Source organism: Lepisma saccharinum, chromosome 3 (genome assembly GCF_977018435.1).
Source record: "Lepisma saccharinum chromosome 3, izLepSacc3.1, whole genome shotgun sequence".
NCBI lineage: Eukaryota > Metazoa > Arthropoda > Insecta > Zygentoma > Lepismatidae > Lepisma > Lepisma saccharinum.
The window spans coordinates 111318331-111338000 of record NC_139231.1 but is presented as its reverse complement, the minus strand read 5'-3'; the positions used below and the strand labels follow the sequence as shown (position 1 = coordinate 111338000).

Genomic DNA, 19670 nt, shown 5'->3' with positions numbered 1-19670 from the left:
ATTTCCACCTGATGGTGAAAATTTGAACTTTTGTTTTCACGTTAGCGTTCGGTTTCCATAGCTCTATACTAAGTTTCACAGTAACACGATATTTGGAAAGGGCTAGTAGTAGAAAGCTTTAATTACAACCACCTGCACCATTAGTAATAAAGTAAATATTTAGAAATAAGTTTGCAATATTTTTCTCGTTTTACAGGAAAGGATCGACTGCGATGGTCGCCTGAGGATGGTGGATACGAGATGCATGTTATCAGTGCTATAAGCGAGTGGACATACATGTTCGCACAATGCCTATGGATTGCAACTTACACGAAGCAAATCACACGTCTGCATATTCAAAAACCCAAGGTAAGTCTTGGTTCTCAGTACGATCAAGATGAGGTGTGACAATTTCGCACCAGGCATGCATTTATTTAAATATCGTCCGAAGGGCACTGCTACTAAAGAAAATCCACTCGTAATTTTAGAGTATGAATTTCTCCACATGTTGCAAGTGACAGCGGTTTTAAAAGTTTGTTTGAAAAATATGATGAATAAGTATTTACAGAATCCCATGTATTCCTTACGGCTAAACAAATATGAGTGTCGACTTTTTCTAGCGAAAATATAATCTTCAATGGATCATCTACCCGATCACATGTTTACTTTCGCCATCGGAAGTTTGATATACCCAAGAAAACGAATAAAATAATTCTCTCATAAGCGTAATGCATTTCCCCTTGCCTCCTACGGTCATCCTGGGAGTGCTGCCAAACCTAATGCACATAAAAGAGTTAATTCCACCTTAAGTTGAGCTAAAGTTGACTTTCAAGGAGCTTGATTTACGAAGGCTGAATAAAGTGCCCATGGTGTGGGGCGATGCTTTTACCGGTAACTTTAAAGTGATGACAATTTATTCTTAGTTTTTACCGTGTAGATCTCACAACATGACCCATCTCAATAATTCACCGATGGTTGTATGAAATCGAAAATAAGGGATTACTGGATAAGAATATTGTCATCTTAACCTCAGCCAATGGCTATATTAAAGTAGCTGGGGAGGTAAGAGGGGGGTGGGAGACGCAGCCAAAATAACAATATCACGTCACGTGCAAAATGTATACGCATGGCGAAAGTTGGTCTATATGGGCGGGAGCCAGTGATGGCATCATGGTGGGGCAGGGGGCGGGTGCCACAGTTAACAACCAAACGAGTGCACGAAAGAGCCAGATCTGGCCCCAAAAGAGCTAAGTTGGCAACAGTACTCCCAGCTGCCTCAGAGAGAAGGACCTAGGGGAAATTGTCCCTCTTCCCCTTAACCCTCGGGCGGGCTCGTTGGGGGACTTTGTTACCCCACAACCACATTGTCTACACATTATTAGCGCTACCCTACCTTTCGCTCTTCAATTCTTCCATTGGAGTTCCTGCTACCGACGCAAGAAGGTACCATTCTCCCGCCACACTTCTCCCGATCTCTCGGCCTCGCAAGGAAATGGACGCACAAGAAAAACAACTTATTATTGTATGAGTGCAAAGAAATAAAAGAAAATAAACTTTTGTAAACATTTGTAAACTGAAAGAGACAAATGAAGTATGAAAGAAGATCATTATTTACAAGCAAAAATAAATAAATATCATAAAACTATTTATACTCAAAGATACATATGTAGATATTATATAAGAACAGCAACGAATCATTGTACTTGAGTGAAGAGAAATAAAGTAATAAATAAAAAATAAACATTTGTAAATTGAAATACACAAATAAAGAATGTAAGGACATGTCTAAATAAATGTATTCAATTATAAACATAAAACAAGCCAATTTTGAACGAAAAACGGCTTGGCTGAAAAGACTGCAGCGTGCAGGCTGCAAATTTGAATGTTAACGGTTGGGTCTTTCTCGAGTTAGAACCGGAAGGATGTGGGAACTTGCAGCCTAAGCTGGTAAACCACCTGGAGAGATTACCTTTCATTCAGGGTTCACCTGCGATAAGAGGGAATCCTTTCTCGCAGTAGAGAGGACTGTGAACCGTGCAGCCTGCAAATTTGAATGTTAACGGTTCGGTCATTTTCGAGTTTGAGTTCGACTGCGATAACAGAAATTGGTTTCGCGACAGTAGCAGTGAGCAATCAAACGATCTAACAGAAGGCTCGTTTCTTCCTGCGTCCAACTTTGGGTGCTAACGGACGGGTACCAAGCTCAGTTTAGTTTGTGCAGCAAGTTTCATTAACAAATATATTGAAGTGGAAATATTCTGATTAATTATAATTCTTCGATGTCCGAAATGGAACATGCCAATGGAAATCACATTTGCCAAATAAATTTAATGATATTGGCCAGAAGAAATTAACAGCCATGTTGTATTCGGTTACATGGATTTTGCCTGGAAGTCTTCACACCCCAACACAGTCTGTCAGTAGAGTACTAAAAAATTCGTGTTTTATAAACAGAAAAAAAATAATGCCCGTGGCATCCACGAAATTCTACCGCATGGCTGCATCCACAAAGAATAGAAAATGCATCAAAGATCAAAACGTTAAAGAAAAAAGTTGTTCGTCTTGAAGTCTTGTACACGCTGTGAAATTTGGGCAGTTTTGTATGGAAACATCCTGTATAATAAACAAATATAGATATACTCTAAAGAAGATACAGAGTCTTTGTATGTACATTTTTTTCCATGACATACTACGTAGATAATGTTAGAACAATGGTGAATACTTATTAACAATGTACCAATTGAATCATTTTGTCATTCTTACAGGTCATCATCTCCGACATGGAAGAAGTGAGAAATTTTCAGAATGGGACGAGTTTCTCTGATCAGAAACCTCATCAACAGTAACTCGGTATAGCCACCTAATTAACAAATATTGTTGGGCATCATCATACACATAAAGACAAACGTTTCTCATTAGCCTGAGAATGAAAATTTAATTGTTAATTCTTTTGTTGTTCATTGTTGTATTGATTGAGAAATAAATTGTCATATTATATTTTCTTATTATGAAGTTTAATGTTAATTTTTCATTTACAGAGCATCTGGTTAATATGACTTTGGAATGGCTTAATAAAGTGTGAGATAAGTACAATGATGCTGACAATGCATGATTTGGCTGATGTATGAAATAACTGCAATTGGGATTAAGTGCAAAGGTGATAAATCTCGCTTACATCTTCCCTTTCGCTCTATACTATCTCCCTGTTCATATAGCTTACCAACTCCTCATTTCTTCTTTTGTCTTTATTTATCTTCCCTTTGTTGTATCTCTCGCTTCCTCCTGTTTCTATTACCTTCTCTCTCATCTCATTCTCTTTCTCTCGCTTTCTTCTATCTCTTCTCACTCTTTCTTCTTTCCCCCTTGCATCTTTCAATCCTTTATCTCTTTCTCGTTTCTTTCTATCTTCTTATTTCGCTTCTTTCCATATTTTCTAACATTTCCTTCTCTCTTTTCTCTTAATTCCTTTCCGACTTGTCTATGTTTTCTCTCTCTCTGTCTCTCTCTCTCTCTCTCTCGCGTCTCCCCTCTTCTCTCGCTGATCAGATGGAGCTACAGCCAGTGGCGTACCCAAAGGGGGTTGGTGGTGGGGGTCAGAACTCCGCCTTTGGCCCAGTACTCATAAAAAATGAACTTCCAAGGCAGGAAATGATGACAAAATGAGGACTGATTACTAAAAATGTGTCCTTAACCCCCATGTTTTGGAAAATCAAGGGCACCCCACTGCTACAGCCTCTCCCGGAATTTTGAAAAAAATAATTTAAAAAATCCAAATGAAAGTAGTAAGTAATGAACTCGGGAAAAAAATCAAGTGGTGAAACCAAACTTTGCTGAAAATAACTCCAGGTTATCTGTTTTGTTTTGAACTACTTTTAAAACAAAGCTTAAAAATGGCAATTAACAAATATTTTATGCAGCTGTGTAAGATCAACCTATACGATTCCAGTCCTAGCGAAAAAACTATTGCGTACGTTAACGTTCATCCTCGTTGTAGAGATTAGCCAAAAGATGCAGAAAAGTTATACAAAATACAACTACAGAGATTATACAACAGTTCTACAATAAAAATTAAAATGAAGCTAACTTTCTGAGGGTTTTCCGCAATAGTTCGTCCTTGAATAATGACGCGAGAAAGTACAAGCCTCTTGTTGCTTTTTATATTTTTAGCTGAATTTCCTTCTTCAATTTTTAAATCTCCCACGACTGTAATTAGCACGTTTTTCTCAAGCGAAGCTGCGTCATGGTACGTGAACTACTATTGCATTGTATTGTTCGCCAGGTCCAACAATGCTCCTGTCTACAACAGCGATGGACAACAACAATGGGACAATGAAACCAGTGCCTAAGGGTAAGTGGATAAGCAATGAAGCGTTTCGTTTATTTGCTGTATAGGTCTTACTTATAGTCTTTCTTGCCTCTTTAGCCTAATGGAGACGGAACCTAAATATTTCTACGACGGTATAGGCTGGATCCAGGACTAATACTACGCATTCAGTTACTGAACCTATGCTTACATACATGTTGCTGGAAGTATCCTATGTGACAATTATCAGCACACTACTGTTTTTACATGTAATTTCAAAGCATTGTAATTTTATGATGTCTCTTCTTGTCCAATATATATTATACACTATTGCAATCTGCGTAGTGTTACGCATATTTTTGCAGGGTTTTACCTAAGGCATAGTAATACTAACGCCTCGGAATCAAGAAGTCCCGGGTTCGAACTCGTAGAGATACATGGTGGTTCGGATCCCATTTTAAACTGTAGGTTCAGTCCCTATTAGCCTATCTGTGCGCAAGGCGAAAAACAACCTTGGCCTTGTTCATATTTTTGCTTGAAAGCTGTTCTTTGGACTATTTTTTATTATAATGAAGACATTAATACTACAAATACAGGTAAACTATACTTCTTTAATAGATGTAAAAAGGAAACTAACTTTTGTTATTAAAACGAGTGCAAGTCAAGTTTCAGGTGTCAAGTTTTATGAGCATTGCTTTTAAAAATTCTACCTTTTTCCTATACAGTACTTTCCTACAGTACTCTAGAGGGATCACTGTCGCCTTACCATCAAGTGTTCCGGATTAGATGAAGGCACAATGCGCAGTGGTCTGGATTCCACTTTAAACAGAGATGTACAGGGTGACCACATGTCAATCTTTCTTCAATGTAGCACACCCACGACTGCATTCTTGCAGACTAACGAGGCTCTGGTGTCCGGACACAACCAATATAATAATCTGTTGTGTTCTAACCATGTGTGTTGGTGATTATCGTTTCATCATTTTTATCTTATTACCTTTTATCCTTATCCTCACTATGGATATTAAAGATGGCGGTAAGCAGTAGAAGCTGCGCTCATCGTCGTCCCGTTTTTCGAGAATTTTCAGTGTTCTTTCTGAGTTTGTCTTTAATCCAGGTGTACTCGTACTAAGACAGCATAATTTATTCAACACCAGGAAGAACAGTAATCTACAGTATATAGTGTCCACATTGAACAATATATAAACATTACGCCGCGTAAGCTCCTCAGTTCTGACCACGGTAGTTTGGACGTGTCCATTATCATCCCCCATATACTAAAAGAGGTCATCGCCCCTCGATCCAGAAGAAGCGCCACCTGTGGAACCGGGCGCCGTGGGAGGAGATAAGACGTACCCTCGACTACTTCCCCTGGGGCCTTTTGGAAGATAGAACAGTCGACGATGCAGGTGAGCTATTTACAGCTGCCATTCATGCAACGGTGAACGACCTTGTCCCTTCGGAAAGAATAGCATCTAGCCGATTTCCAAGTTGGTTCGACTCCGAAGTGCGCAATGTATTGGCTAACAAGAATTTAGCCTGCCAACTTTGGAAGAACTTCACTTACAATACTTTCGCTGTTCTTCGACGGCACTCAAAGTACCTTCTCCGAAACAAATACAAAGAATACATAAACAATATCAATGCAAAAATCCAGGAAAATCCAAAGAACTTCTTCAACCTAATAAACTCGAGAAGAAACAACAGCAGAATTCCTCTTGAAATTACACACAATAGTGAAGGTGCGAAAGGTGGCCAAAGGTCTGAACTCCCAAATGCTTATTTCCACGGTAACTTCTGTCCGCCTTCCCCATTGCAACGTTGCCAAACGTAATATCAGTCTGTTCTTCCTCTCTAACAAAGCTTGCCACTACAACCGATGTAGTGAAAAGTTTATTGTCGTCTCTCCCAGCTTACCGTGCCCTAGCGCAGGACAATATCAACATCATGTTCCTGAAAAACTGCGGAATCCCTTTCTTATCTCCTCTGCATTCTTCTGAATAGATGTTTCTCGGAGGGCGTCTTTCCTCACCGCTTGGAAGCAAGCTAACATCACTTCCATTAAAAAAAAAGTGGCAACAAAAACCTTGCTTCTTCCTATAGGCCAATCTCGTTACTCTCTCCTCTGTCCATCATTTGTGAAAAAATCAAAGACAGGCTATATAAATTTGTTTCTCCGTACCTAAGTTCAAATCAACATGGTTTTCTTTCTGGTAGTTCCTGTCTTACGAACCTGTCTGTTTCTCTCTCGCATGCTATGAAATGTATTTCAAACAATTCACAACTGGACGTTATATATTTGGATTTGGCCAAAGCTTTCGATACTGTCAGTCATCGTCTTTTGATTCACAAATTATGCAATATATTCAACATTCATGGTATCTTTCTTAACTTGCTCACAGATTACCTTAGCGATCGCCAACAACGTGTAGTCCTTCCAGGAACTCTATCTAATTTTCTGGAGTATACCATAGGGCAGTGTTCTAGGACCCCTCTTGTTCATATTATTCGTCGATGACCTTACCGACCATCTCACAGCCGCCTCACCTTCTTTCTGCAGATGACTGTAAGATTTTCAGAGAAATCTCCACTTACAACGATACTCATCTTCTCCAGAATGACATTACAAATTTTTTTTCATGGTGCCTAACATGGAAACTTATATTAAATCCTGAAAAATGTACTACTCTCACCATATCTTTCAAAAATAACCTGTTAAAGTCCTCTTACTCCATCTTCGGCAATAACATCAAAGCAGTATCCTCTCATAAAGACCTAGGCATTGTTTTCGACCAAAAAGTCACATTTCAAGAACATATTACAGGCAGGACAGAAAAGGCTATGCGTCTATTAGGTTTGCTGTATCGTTTCACCGAAGTTAGTGACATCTCAACCCTCACCTTGTACTTCAAATCATTCATTTCCCCAATAATAGAATACTGCTCTCCCCATGTCCATGGCATGTCCCATTCAGCTCTCCAGAATCGATTCTGTTCTTAACTTTTTCCTTGCATAGTTCGTTACAGGGTTCATTCATTACGCAATATTTCAACACCACATCTCCTGTCCTTTCTAAACTTACAGACTCCCTATCAGCGCCGTTTACTGAATGATTTTAGGAATCTTTACAAAATTGTCAATGGCAAAATCCGTTGCAACACGCTCCTCCAGGAATTCCACTTTCGAGTGCCTATGCGCTCAACACGCAACACACATCTATTTTACACAAAAAAGTCCAGACTAGAAATTCAAAAAAGATCGCTCTTCCACAGACTTCTCACTCAATATAACGACCTCCCATCAAATGCTGATGTATTTTCCACAGAGTACGCCTTTCGGTCAACCATCAGAACATATGTTGCCAAATAATATTTAATTGTGCTATCTTGACTTCTTTATATTAATATCTTGTCTTATTTTGTTATTTTTATTTTTGTTCTTATCATTGTTACTGATTTCAGTGTAAAATTGCTACGTGCTGTATCCGAAATTTTCTCAATAAATAAATAAATAGTGGGAGAAAAACGAATTATGAAGTAGAACAAATCAATTAACTTAAAACTGTATGGCATGTCCCGAATAACTTATATCCAGCATAAACTGAGTTTCAAAACGAGCTTTCACAAGATTTGTTTTCATATTCGTTATTGGCAATAACGAATATGAAAACAAATCTTATTGCCTAGCTACTTGTAATAGATATAATTGGATTAAGTAATTAATATGTATGAGAACTAGAAAACAAGCAAAGTCATCATTACAAAATTTTACCCAAATGCTTTTGAATTAATTCATATTTCAAGAACAAAATTTGAATCTGTATTAACTAAGGTAGAAATAAATAATGTTATGCTTTCACGTACACATTATTTACTCTCATGACTTTCTTCTTTTTAAATTTCAGACGAGCGTTGGAGTAAGTTGTATCTCATCCCACTGTTGCAGTCACTGGTTTTTCCCGTTGGATTTTGTATTACGTAAGTTGTACATTTAATTTACTTTCTTTCATCATAAATCAGTGTACTCAATTTCCAAATTTGCCTCCCCGATGGGGCAGTGGTAGCGTCGCCGCCTTTTAAACAAGCGATCCCGGGTTCGGTACCCTGTGGAGGCACATAGTGGTTCGGATCCCACTTTAAACTGTACGTCAAGTCCCGATTAGACTTACTGTGCATAAAGTGGACTTAAAACACCAAATCAATCAATCATTTTCCAAATTAAAATCCGTTATTGCAGATATCTTTATGATGACATCTGAACGCAGTGGTATTTGATATGTACCAATTTAAACCTGCAGAACACGAATGTATGTGGTGAGTCAATTAGAAGTCTTCTCACGCACCAAACACACGCATAGTGATTTTTTGCCTGGCTATTCGCCATTCCTGCACCATTGTCATGCTTGAGAATAAAAAGTAATCGTATGAGATATCAAACAATGTATCATTTATGAATATAGCACTGTATTTTTAGTAATTCTTGTGAATAACTTTGCTTCGCTATACGTAATTCATTTGTATCACTAACAAATTTATGATGATCCTTCTTTCCCATCAAATAGTGCCATACAAATATACATATATGTACACACTCGCACACACATATCTTAAATTTTATTTCAAATAATGTCAATATTAATTATTGTAATTAATTTCAGCTACGCGATTGCAGTCATTGAAGGACACGTTGAACCAATTTTCCCCTACATTAGCGACGCAGGTGCCACGCCACCAGAAAGCTGTTTGTTTTCCTTTGTTTTGAATATATTCTGCAGTTTAGGTAAGTTAATGTTCTGTAAAAGTGTTAATTTCTTCTAAATTGAGAACATATCCTTACTATTTGTCCAGAAACTAAACGATTAGTTAATAATAGTTTTGCAAGCAAACACTCAAATTTGAAAAAGTTTAAGATGAACTATTATATTTTTTTCTGGAGGTTTTATCCAAATAATGTATGCTGTTTTTTTCTTTATTAATAGGAATTTCCAGCACAGCAGAAGCCTTTTTAAACCGAAAACAAACAATACTGTAACTAGTGTTAAAGAAAACAAAACAGTACCAAGATTGAATAAAGTTCAATTTCACAATAGAATTACTTATGCACATTTTTTTTATAAATTAGTTATATCTGGTTTGAGATGTTAAACTGATTCCGGAGCATATGGAATTAGGAACTTATAACGATAAAATGTGATTTTAACGTTGTTATTATTATTATTAGACTTAGCTTTGCTTTTTAGCTACAGTTCGGTTGAGATAAACTGATTTGAACTATTATTATAGATTTTAATGTTTGAAGGAAAGAATAACCAATTACCTTTACTTTCTTTTATTACAGAAGAAAACTAAGAAAAAACTTCACAAAAAAAATTAAAGGTTCACACTGAGTCGCTGGTGGTTCTTGGTTTACATGAGTAAACCCAATACAAGAGTTGACACCAGTACTTTAGATTATCTTGGTAAAAGAAATATAAGAAAAAATCACTCTCACATATATTTATAAAAAAGAACAAATTTAACCTTTTTACTCACGATTACATGGCCGGCCTTTAGAAAGAATTAGCGCTTTTCAAACTTTAGTGGGATTTTTTCATCAGAAGATCAAGCTTGTGGGGGTTAAAACACGAGAGCTCTCGACACTGGGGATCACTTCACTAAAATCCTCGTTGTTCCGTCTTCTTTTTCCTACGATCCTTGGTGTCTTGTGGCTGGAGAAAATCCTTATCTGCAACCTCCGCGTCACTGACTGAAAATCTGCGAAACTGCTGCAGAGTGAGTTCACTTCCGCACGATCTCTTTTCCGGAGAGCCTTAATGCCGATTTAACGTTTCTTGTGCCTCTGCAAACAACCGCGGACTACCGTGGTCTTCCGACTGAAGACTACTTTACCACTTCGCCACTTCTCATACCGGAGTTATGCAAAACTCAACAGACAGAGCACCAACTAGCGCGACCACCTTCCAGTCAAAATCTCCGCGCCAACTGCTTCAACTACTCCCCGCGCAAATCTACCAGTGCTTACTTCCCTTTGTGTACCGGACTTAGTCTATTATTTCAAAAAGGGGTGTTTCGATTCCTTTTGCTTCTTTCTCTTTCTTCCCGTAACGTTCTGTAAACAATCTGTTACAAACTCTGTATGAATGAGAGTCTGGGAATATTTTCCATGTTCCTTGTCCGGGTACTCCGGGGGCAAGTTCACGTAGTGGGAACGTTTCCGTTAATCATCTTGTAAAGTTATTTCACAACCCTAATGTACACTCACCGGCAATAAAAATTGGACACGTAGATCCTAAAATGTTCGCTGTGTTGCCTAACTCTACGGCGATGGTTGAAGTTGCCATTGAAAGAATATATCATTAGAATTCGCTTATCGCCGTAAAGATAGGCAATACACATAATTCCTTGCAGGTAAGAGAATATTTCAGGATCTAGGTGTCTCAATTTTATTAACGGTGACTGTACCTAGCAGTGTAGCTATATAATAGGTACAAAAATTTGTAGTAATTGTGTGATTCACACGACCAATAATCATGTAATTACTCGTAACACTACCAGCCAACACCTAGGTTGGTTTCTTCTCTTAATAAGAAATACAGCAATGAGGTGTTAGTACACAGTTAATTTCCTCTTCTTTTTCCAGGTGTCATTTTGGTTTATATTCACTACCGCGAGTTGGAGGTATTTCTAAGAACAGCGCACAATCCTCGCTTGAATTTGCTGAATTCTTTAGGTCTCTATGCGGGGTTGGCTCTCTTTTTTTCCATTAATATGGTTGGAATATGTCAATCTACACATGTGCTTGCTACACACATCTTGTTTGCCGCCGTTGGGTTTTCAGCGGGTGATATTTACATGTTGATTCAGGCAAGTAATTTTTCCATTTGTTCTATTATTTCATCGCTTTATTTATATCTACCCTAGTTTCTTCACTTCATAGTTTGCTTCCTCTTTGCCAATCTTTATTTCCACTCTTCTTTATTTACATTCCCCCATATTGCCTTCCTGTTATATTTATACTAATTTTTATTTTGTTTTTAAGCTTCTTTCTAGTTTTGTTTTAAATCTTTTTAGAAATGTCTCTCTTATTTATGTAAATTTCATTTCCTACCCATTTTTATTCAACATGCAAAGGTTTGTCTGTTTTTGTCAGAGCTATCGTTTCAACATTCTTTCCGTGTAAGATTTACATGAACGCTACAAATTAATGACATTTGGTGCAGTAGTCGCTAAGATTGTAATAAAAAGCATTTTACACTATTGACTAGTTCACATTATTGTGATTTTAATGAATAACGCATCAAGACATATTTGAGTAAGATATTCCTTTACTCTTCACATGTGAATTACTCCTGAAATCAAAACTGTGATTGCACCATATCTACAACTATTCTCCGTTCGCTGTAAGAGTGAAGTCAATGTAAACAAATTCACTTGGTTTTTGAGAAATCGTATTGGTTATTCGAATGACAGCTCTGTATGAATCATACGCGTAGGAATACAGCGCATGTAGTAAAGCCTACCTACTGTACAGAAGTTGTGCAACCTTATATTATGAGCTTTACAGCCACGACCAATACATTTAAGAACAAGCCAATATCAGAAATATCAAAGAGGAAAGGAACAATTTCTCGGAATTCACGTGGTTATGCTTACATGAAATTGTAAAGAAATATTTACTGGCAAACTACTTCTTGAAGATAAGTGTTAGTAGTGTTCAGGATTAATGAAATTACTTATGAGCTGAAGCTCGCTGATTGACATAGTATCAAATCAAATGATCTCGATGGACCATTGAGCAAGATTAGATTTAACTTGGAAGTCCCGCGGTTTTTATACTGTCTGCTATAATCTCGTATAATTTTAATTCGCTTCAGACTAACATATGGAACAAATTTTAATAAATAACAATAATATTTATTAATTACTTTAATTATACTGACATGCATTTCATTATTAAATATAGTCTGTAGCATGAAAAAGTATCTATTATCAAATTTACATCTTCCCTTCGACTTCCATTCACTTTTCTTCCCAGGCATCTCAAATTCCACGACCAGTCGAGAAGTTGTGAATTTTGTTCATATACATCTATTTTGTTTCTGATGATAGGAAGTTGCTCAAGGACGTAACACAACTTCACAGAGGATAAACAGGCTGTGGCTGGACTCACAGACACGCCAGAGCCTCGTTAGCAATTACCAACGGGTGTAACACGTGAAAGGGAGTGTGAGTTTAGAGTGCACTTGATGTCAGATTTGGCTCATACCTAGATTGAATACACTAAGAATCCAAAGTATAAAAATATACAACTTAATTGGTGTACTTTAACATAAGAATCAACGAAACTAATGTTGCGTAATTCTTATTTCTTTTAGGTGGTTTTCGACTACTCATTGGGTCCTAAATACGTCACAAAATTCACTGCCAATTTGAGAACTGTGTTTGCAACGATATCAACAGTTTCAATGATTATCGCATTTGTTACTGCAATAAAATCTTTCAGTAAATTCAAAGGTAAGTGGTCAATGACCGCACGAATAAACACATACGAGTACGTAGGAAAAACCGAAGAGCATTGAGGTCATTTATGGAGGACGTTGACCGTTAAAATGTCCAATGTATATATATATTTATTGTGCGTGTGTATGTACATATATGTGTGTGTATATATATACACACACACACACACACACACGCGCACACGCATGATTTATTAAATACATTATTTTGTGGATTCAAAGATATTAACGTTTACAATATAAAAATAAGTAGAACAATAAAATACGTTCTTTTAAAGGCTACCCTCGTTGATGACTAGTTTCATAAGATGAGATGGTATTCCTCCTGCAATGTTCTATTCCTAATCAATCTCTTAGATCTGTCTATCAATCTATATCTAATATATATATTCTGGAAGTGTAACCTTATTATCTGCCCAACGAATAGATGCATAACGAAAGTTTAGCAATGTTACTGTTATCCACCGAAAATAAAAGCCATATGTGTGTGGAATTTGAGGGGAGGCGTTATTTTCCCCGGAGAATCTTTTAAATAATAATCCTGATCTTACACTTTATAGAATTGAATTTAAAACACTAGTAATAACCCATACCCTTTGGAAATAATTATGTACTTTGTGTTGTTCTACAGGAAAGAATCGGCTCCAATGGTCGCCTGAGGATGAAGAATATGAGATGCACGTTGCAAGTGCTGTAAGCGAGTGGATTTGCCTTTTCTCGTTTTGCCTATGGGTTGCAACTTTCTGCAAGCAATTTGGATCCCTGCGTCTTCAGAGGCTTCAGGTAAGTCTTCATATATCTCCCCAAATGACTGACTGTGAGTAACATGGAATTGCTATACTTCAGCATTTCCAATAAATGTCCATTTACTTATAATCACGTAAGAGTGAAACTGATGCTAAATGAAATGGTTTGTTAGTCGACTTCTTCCGTGGCGTAGTGGTTAGCACAGCGCGCTACGGCGCCAGGGCCCCGGGGTCGAATCCCGGCCCAGCATTGGTGTTCTTTGTGAGTGTTCCTTCAACAATTTCATCATATCGTCACTCATTTTGATCATCACGATTAGCCAAAAGTGGCAGATAAGTGATGTAAAATAAGCCATAGCGACCAATCAAAATGGTTAGTAGAACTAGACCCCAAAATGGCAATTAAAAAGGCACTAAGAGTGTATAAAATAGGCAAGATAATAGGCACTAAAAGTAAGGAAAGCAGTATAATTGGTATACTCTTACAATATTGTGCCCTCTAACATTATCGGTGGTAATTTCATAATGCATGCACAGGATTGTAGTCATGGACACTTTTGAATTATAAGGAATCCATTTACATTCAGTACGATCACTACATCCTTGTCCGTGACTGTAACTATATAATATATAATGGTATAAGTAGTTATTTAAAGAAAACTTTATTTTGTTTTTACACATAATTTAATCATTTCTAAAACAGAAATATATTTAAAATTATATGTTCCAACCTCAAATAGAAAAGATTCTTACAAAGTTGTTTGTTAAAAGTAAAATTTTCACCGATACCAACAGACTTAAGAATAAAATTACATACTCGTTAACACTTTAAAAGTACATTTTATTTTCATTGTTACAGTTCAACATGTCTTGTCAAGAGGTCGAGCCAAATTTTAAAAATGGAATTTCTGATCATAAATTACATCAACAGTAACTGTCTGTCATCTTTATTAACAAGCCCGACCTGGAGCATCTCAATACAGGAAGCGTTTTCCACAACTTCGATTCATTTTCTTGTATTTCAGCTGTCATTTCATGATGATGAAAAGTGAGAGCTGAGAGTTTAATTGTCTTGTCGTGCATTGTATTAATTTTGAAATAAATTGTCTCAGGAAATGTGTATGTTCAATGTAAAAACGTAAATGGTGTTTTTTCCTTACTGAAATTTGCAGTCAATTTTTCACTTCCAGAGGATCAGGGTAATATGTCTTCTAAGCTCTATATATATCTCTCTACTTACATTATTTCCCTAAGTCTGTGTTACTATCGCTTCTTTTTCTCTCTACTCCTCCCTTATTTTTATTTCTCTCCATCTTCCTGCATCGCTCGTTTGCACTTTTAATCCTGTTGCTTTCTTCTATCTTATTTTCACTTACCCCTCTCCCTCTCTCTTTGTTCTTGCTTCTTTCTCCCTCACTTACTTATCTCTTGCGTATATTCTCTCTGTAGCTTTATAGTTGTGTAATCTATATTCCCCTCTATTCCTATTTCTATTCCTTTCTTAACTCAGTGTTATTATTACTTCACTTCCTCTCTACTTCTATCGAGATTATCTCTGTCTCTATCTCTTCTCTCTCTTTCTCTCACTCTCCTTCGTTCCCCTCTTTCTCATTCTCTCGCTTTCTTCACTGTTACTCTACATGGTAAGGGAAATATTTCAGTGTGGTTGTACGTTTCCTATTTTACGTATCTTTTTCTGCCAATTTTGGCTGATTACGGTGAGGAGAATGAGCGACAATAGGTTGAAATTGATTAAGATAACACTCATGTCCAGGCTGGGACTTCAATCGGATGCGCTCGGATACCGAGACGGTGACTTTAAAAGAGTATCCTAATACGGCGGTACTGTAGCATCCGCCTATATTTACTTCCTTGGCAACTCCCAGAACTATAGAAATAAACGGATGAATAGGTAGACCTGAGAGAAGCTAGATGCACCGTTCGATAAACCGAATATATCGATGTATCGCAAAGTAATTAAAATCAATGTGTATTTTTTAATCCTAGTGTAACACGACACGCACTATTTCGATTCTCCAGTCCAACTGTCTGTAGCAGTAATTGAATTGAATAACAACATAATTATTAATTTTACAAAAAAAGGTATCTTCGAGACTATTCAAGCAACAGACATTTAATTTGGTGAGTTGAAAGATCCCTGAATACGATATATCACTCTCTATTGGTCCGCAAAGCCGATTAACACCCAACAACCATTCAAAAACTGTTCGCAATACAAATATAACATTTAATGACTGAAAGCCTACTATTCTGTTGATACGTATGATCTTCGACTAACATTCAAGTTGAAGTGTAGTACTCTAAATGTTCATCAACATATTCGTTAAATTTGCGTCCATAAATATATTACAAAGCATCGGCAAAACAAACATATCGTGTCTAATACAAACAAAAGTTTATAATAGAAACTTCAATGCACACCCGTTTGCCCATGTGTACCAAACCAATCAAGCAAAATCATTTATACTTTGTTATTTATGAAACAATTCAATCTACAAAATAGGAAAACCGAAACACATGTATCAAATTCATTCATTATTACTATTCTTGATATCATTTGATTGTTCAAATTAATAATCCAAGATATTGCTATTTATATTGACTAACTTAGCAACTATTATAAGTACTATATAGTTTACTTCGATGTAAGTTTACCTGATTGGTCAGAAGAGTTAGATAATGAAATATCGATATGCCAATTTCTTATTAGTACCTATGGAGGATATGTCGGTTTCAGAGTTATTGCATTTACAACTTGTTTTTCTTGGAATCACACGTAAGTAAAACTACTTTTTCTTACCTGTAGGATTGCGTAAAAGGTTGCGTAAATATCCCTGGGAAAGTGTGAGACATTGAATGTCACATGGAAAGTTGCTTGAACTATGAAGGGCCTGTTGGGTCACGGTCTTTTTCAATTAAAGAAATTATCTTACTGTGTGAGAATTTTCGTGCATGTTGGGGAAAATGGGCGTTTCCAGTAAATTAACCATCACGCTAACTTCTCGAGCGCGTTAAGTGATCGACTCACAATCTCGCTAACGAAGGTACCGGGTTCAAGTCCTGATCTGGAAATGTGTACTTAGGCGAGTTTCTCTTAATCAGTTTCATCTAAATCATTCTTTCTCATAGTCGCGATTAACCCAAAGTTGCATAAGGTGGCGTAAAGTAAAAGTAAAAGTAAAAGTAAAAGTAAAGTAAAAGTAGAAAGTACAAGTAATTGTAATTTGCTTTGTTTTATGGAATACAAGGTTCTAGGATAGAAAGCAAGAGACAAACAAGTGAAGTCTGTCTCGGGAACCTGTGGAGCAAGGCCGCGCGTAACGGTAGAGAAAGGGGAGAAAGCGAGTGGGCGCCTTGGCTTGGCTCGGCATCGCACGTAATGCCCCGGTTAGGCAAATTCAAAGAAAATCAAATGGGAATAATCCATTATGAGCGCCCGGCTTGGTTCTTTATACTTTTCTCTAGCTCAGCAGATGAATGGAATGCGCGAAAAGCTGCCCTGAGAATTAAAACCGGTCCTGGCGGTTAAGTAGCTTTCCTTCCGGTTTTGGCTAATCGGGACAATGAGGGTGAGTGATCATTAGATTAAGTGGATGAAGGTTGATTGATTGATTGGTTTGCTTTTATTTTACTTCACTTCTTGTACCACTACTTGGCTAATTTGCGAAGATGGGGATGAATGATGATATGATGTAATTGATGCATGGAACATCCATGCACAGGATTCGAACCTGAGAACTTCGTAGTCGACCAAATAACGCTCTCGAACACCAAGGCTGCGCAAAAATACAGAAATAAGAATAATCTAGGGTCACTTTTTTATTATATATATATTTTATTTTATACTAATATTTTACGATAGTTCATAAATCAGTATTATATTATTGTATTCTTCCTATTTTCTTCCATATTTGGCCATTCGTGAACTGACCTTGGAATTGATGAAGAGTCACAAACTGCCAAACCAGACCACTCGACGCTCTTGCCCACCGAAGCCCTTTTCTTCCCTTAGGATTATGATTGATTGTTTTCTGAAGTTCACTTTATACCCATATAGGCTAATCGGGACTGGATCTACAGTTTAAAGTGGAATCTGAACCATTATGTGTCTCCACCGGTTTCTAACCCGTGATACCTTGATTACAGGGTCCTTCTTAGGATTACCAAAACGCCTTCTTACAACAGAAGGTCTGACGGCAGCACTGCCGTAAAACTTTTGGCGGGTGCCTATAATTATGACTTGTTTTTACTTTTTTAATATATTGTAATTAGGTTTTTAAAGTACGTAGTTACGTTGTGTCTTTTTGTGTGAAAATCGTGGCGTTAATTGGCACTACTTTCTCACACGGAAAAAGGTAATCAATGGACATTTCCACTCAATTTTTTTTACAACAATTTTAAAAACTACACCCTGGAAAAATGATCCCTGCAAGTTCTCGCGTTTCTCTGCGTCCAGTTTAAGGCAGAAACGAGACTTCCAAAGTTGCGAGGCTAGCGTTGCGCTGAAAAAACGCCGCCGCCATGTTACTACGTCACTCCTTAGGGAGAGCTCGTTTGTCGTCTGCTTCGAGCGTCCAGTTCCGGATGGGTAGCCCAAGGTGAGCGAACACATGCAGCAGTTTTACAAATCTGTACCGATTTAAATAATGGAAGAAGGAGCGATAGGAGAAAGGAAAGCTATGCTTTGTAATGATCATTCTTCTATGAAATATCCGTGCTGCTCACGTGCAAGATAAATGAAAGGGTTCAGCTGCGTGTGTTCTCAGGCCATGCGAAAAATATTGCTTATAAAATTGGTTGCTGACCAGACACTCAAAAATATTTTTTAAACTTATATTTATCGTTATTTACCGCAACCTATGTAGTGCAAAATAGGAATTTTCACATTCTTCACTTTATTTATAAAGCCTATTTAAGAGCCCGTATCAGCGTCTCTCGAAAAAAGCAGCGGACAGATGTCATTTATTCTTCCTAGTCTTGCCAATATTGATTCCTTTTCCCCCTTCGAAGGCAACTGGAAGGAGGGTTTCTCTGTCGAAAGAAGCAGACCACAAGGTTCCCTGTCCGCTACTCTCCCCCCATTCATGCAGGTCAGAGTCTGACCATAACGGACCTTTCTTTCCAGCCCCCACCGTTTATAAACCCGACATGTTTCCTGTGATAAGACAAAACTTTTTCCGAGTGTCTGAAAGAAGAAAAACACACATTGACGAATATCGCAATACAACTTACATGTAATAGAGCCAAGGACTATTTAGGGGAGTCCGAATCTTCCATGAGAGACTTACGAAGTACTAAAATTAAATAATGTAAATATGCTTGTTTTGTTTAACATCTGTCGTATAATCGAGAGAGGTGTATTTCCGTCAAACATATTCTAAGGGAATGATTACATTGGGGTCAAACAACTTTGGATGACTGTATCAAATAAGATTTATGCACACCACTACTTAAGTAATATGCTTAAATATTAAATTAAGAGCTTTTCTTTTCGTCAAATGGATCTAACATCCTTTTTCGTTATTCAATAAATATTCAATTCCTTATCTGTTTCACAATCACCTTGCCAGGGCAGTTGTTTTTATACAAATTGAAGCGATCTGAACTATTCATGAGCTAGATAATGAATATTCTTATGCCGTATTTTTTCCCATTCATGTAATAACAATATTAATTAATATTTTAATTATTAATTTAATATTACTGTTATTTTAATTTGTTTTTATTATTAGAAGAAGGTACCAACATCATAGGCGTGCGCAGACCCTCTGATAAGGGGGAGGGGCAAAAGCCTTGAAAATTCAGTCAGATCGGGAAAGAAAAAACTCATTTTATCTCACTGTTTTAGTTTTTTGCATTGATGTGATATATGTGTGAGTGTGAGTGTGTGTGTGCGCTCGCGCGCGTGTATATTATATATATATATATATATATATATATATATATATATATATACCTAGGTATTAACATATTATTTAAATACATTACATAATCTATTCATCCGCCCCTTAACAAACCAACAGCAAAAAATATATAGATTGTCTCTGAAATGTGAGCGCTCGTTTTCCTCCAAACCAAACTGTTATAGCAGCAACTGTCTGAA

The 19670-nt window shown here is 37.1% G+C and overlaps 1 protein-coding gene across 1 annotated transcript; it reads left to right on the top strand.

Annotated features, from left to right (window-relative positions):
- Window positions 1-200: 200 nt before the first annotated feature.
- LOC145985641 (DNA damage-regulated autophagy modulator protein 1-like) lies at window positions 201-14480 on the top strand. Its single transcript, XM_083119709.1, has 7 exons — window positions 201-348; window positions 8187-8259; window positions 8940-9061; window positions 10922-11145; window positions 12657-12795; window positions 13432-13583; window positions 14406-14480. Exons 1-7 carry the CDS (start codon window positions 288-290, stop codon window positions 14478-14480), a joined length of 846 nt encoding a protein of 281 aa, XP_082975835.1. The 5' UTR covers window positions 201-287.
- Window positions 14481-19670: the final 5190 nt, after the last annotated feature.

Bases quoted from the DNA above. Each gene is read 5' to 3' on its own strand.
- LOC145985641 (XM_083119709.1), top strand. From the start codon at position 288: ATGCCTATGGATTGCAACTTACACGAAGCAAATCACACGTCTGCATAT. The intron at 11,146-12,656 runs GCAAGTAATTTT...TATTTCTTTTAG, and splicing joins ATATTTACATGTTGATTCAG to GTGGTTTTCGACTACTCATT. The intron at 13,584-14,405 runs GTAAGTCTTCAT...TCATTGTTACAG, and splicing joins TGCGTCTTCAGAGGCTTCAG to TTCAACATGTCTTGTCAAGA.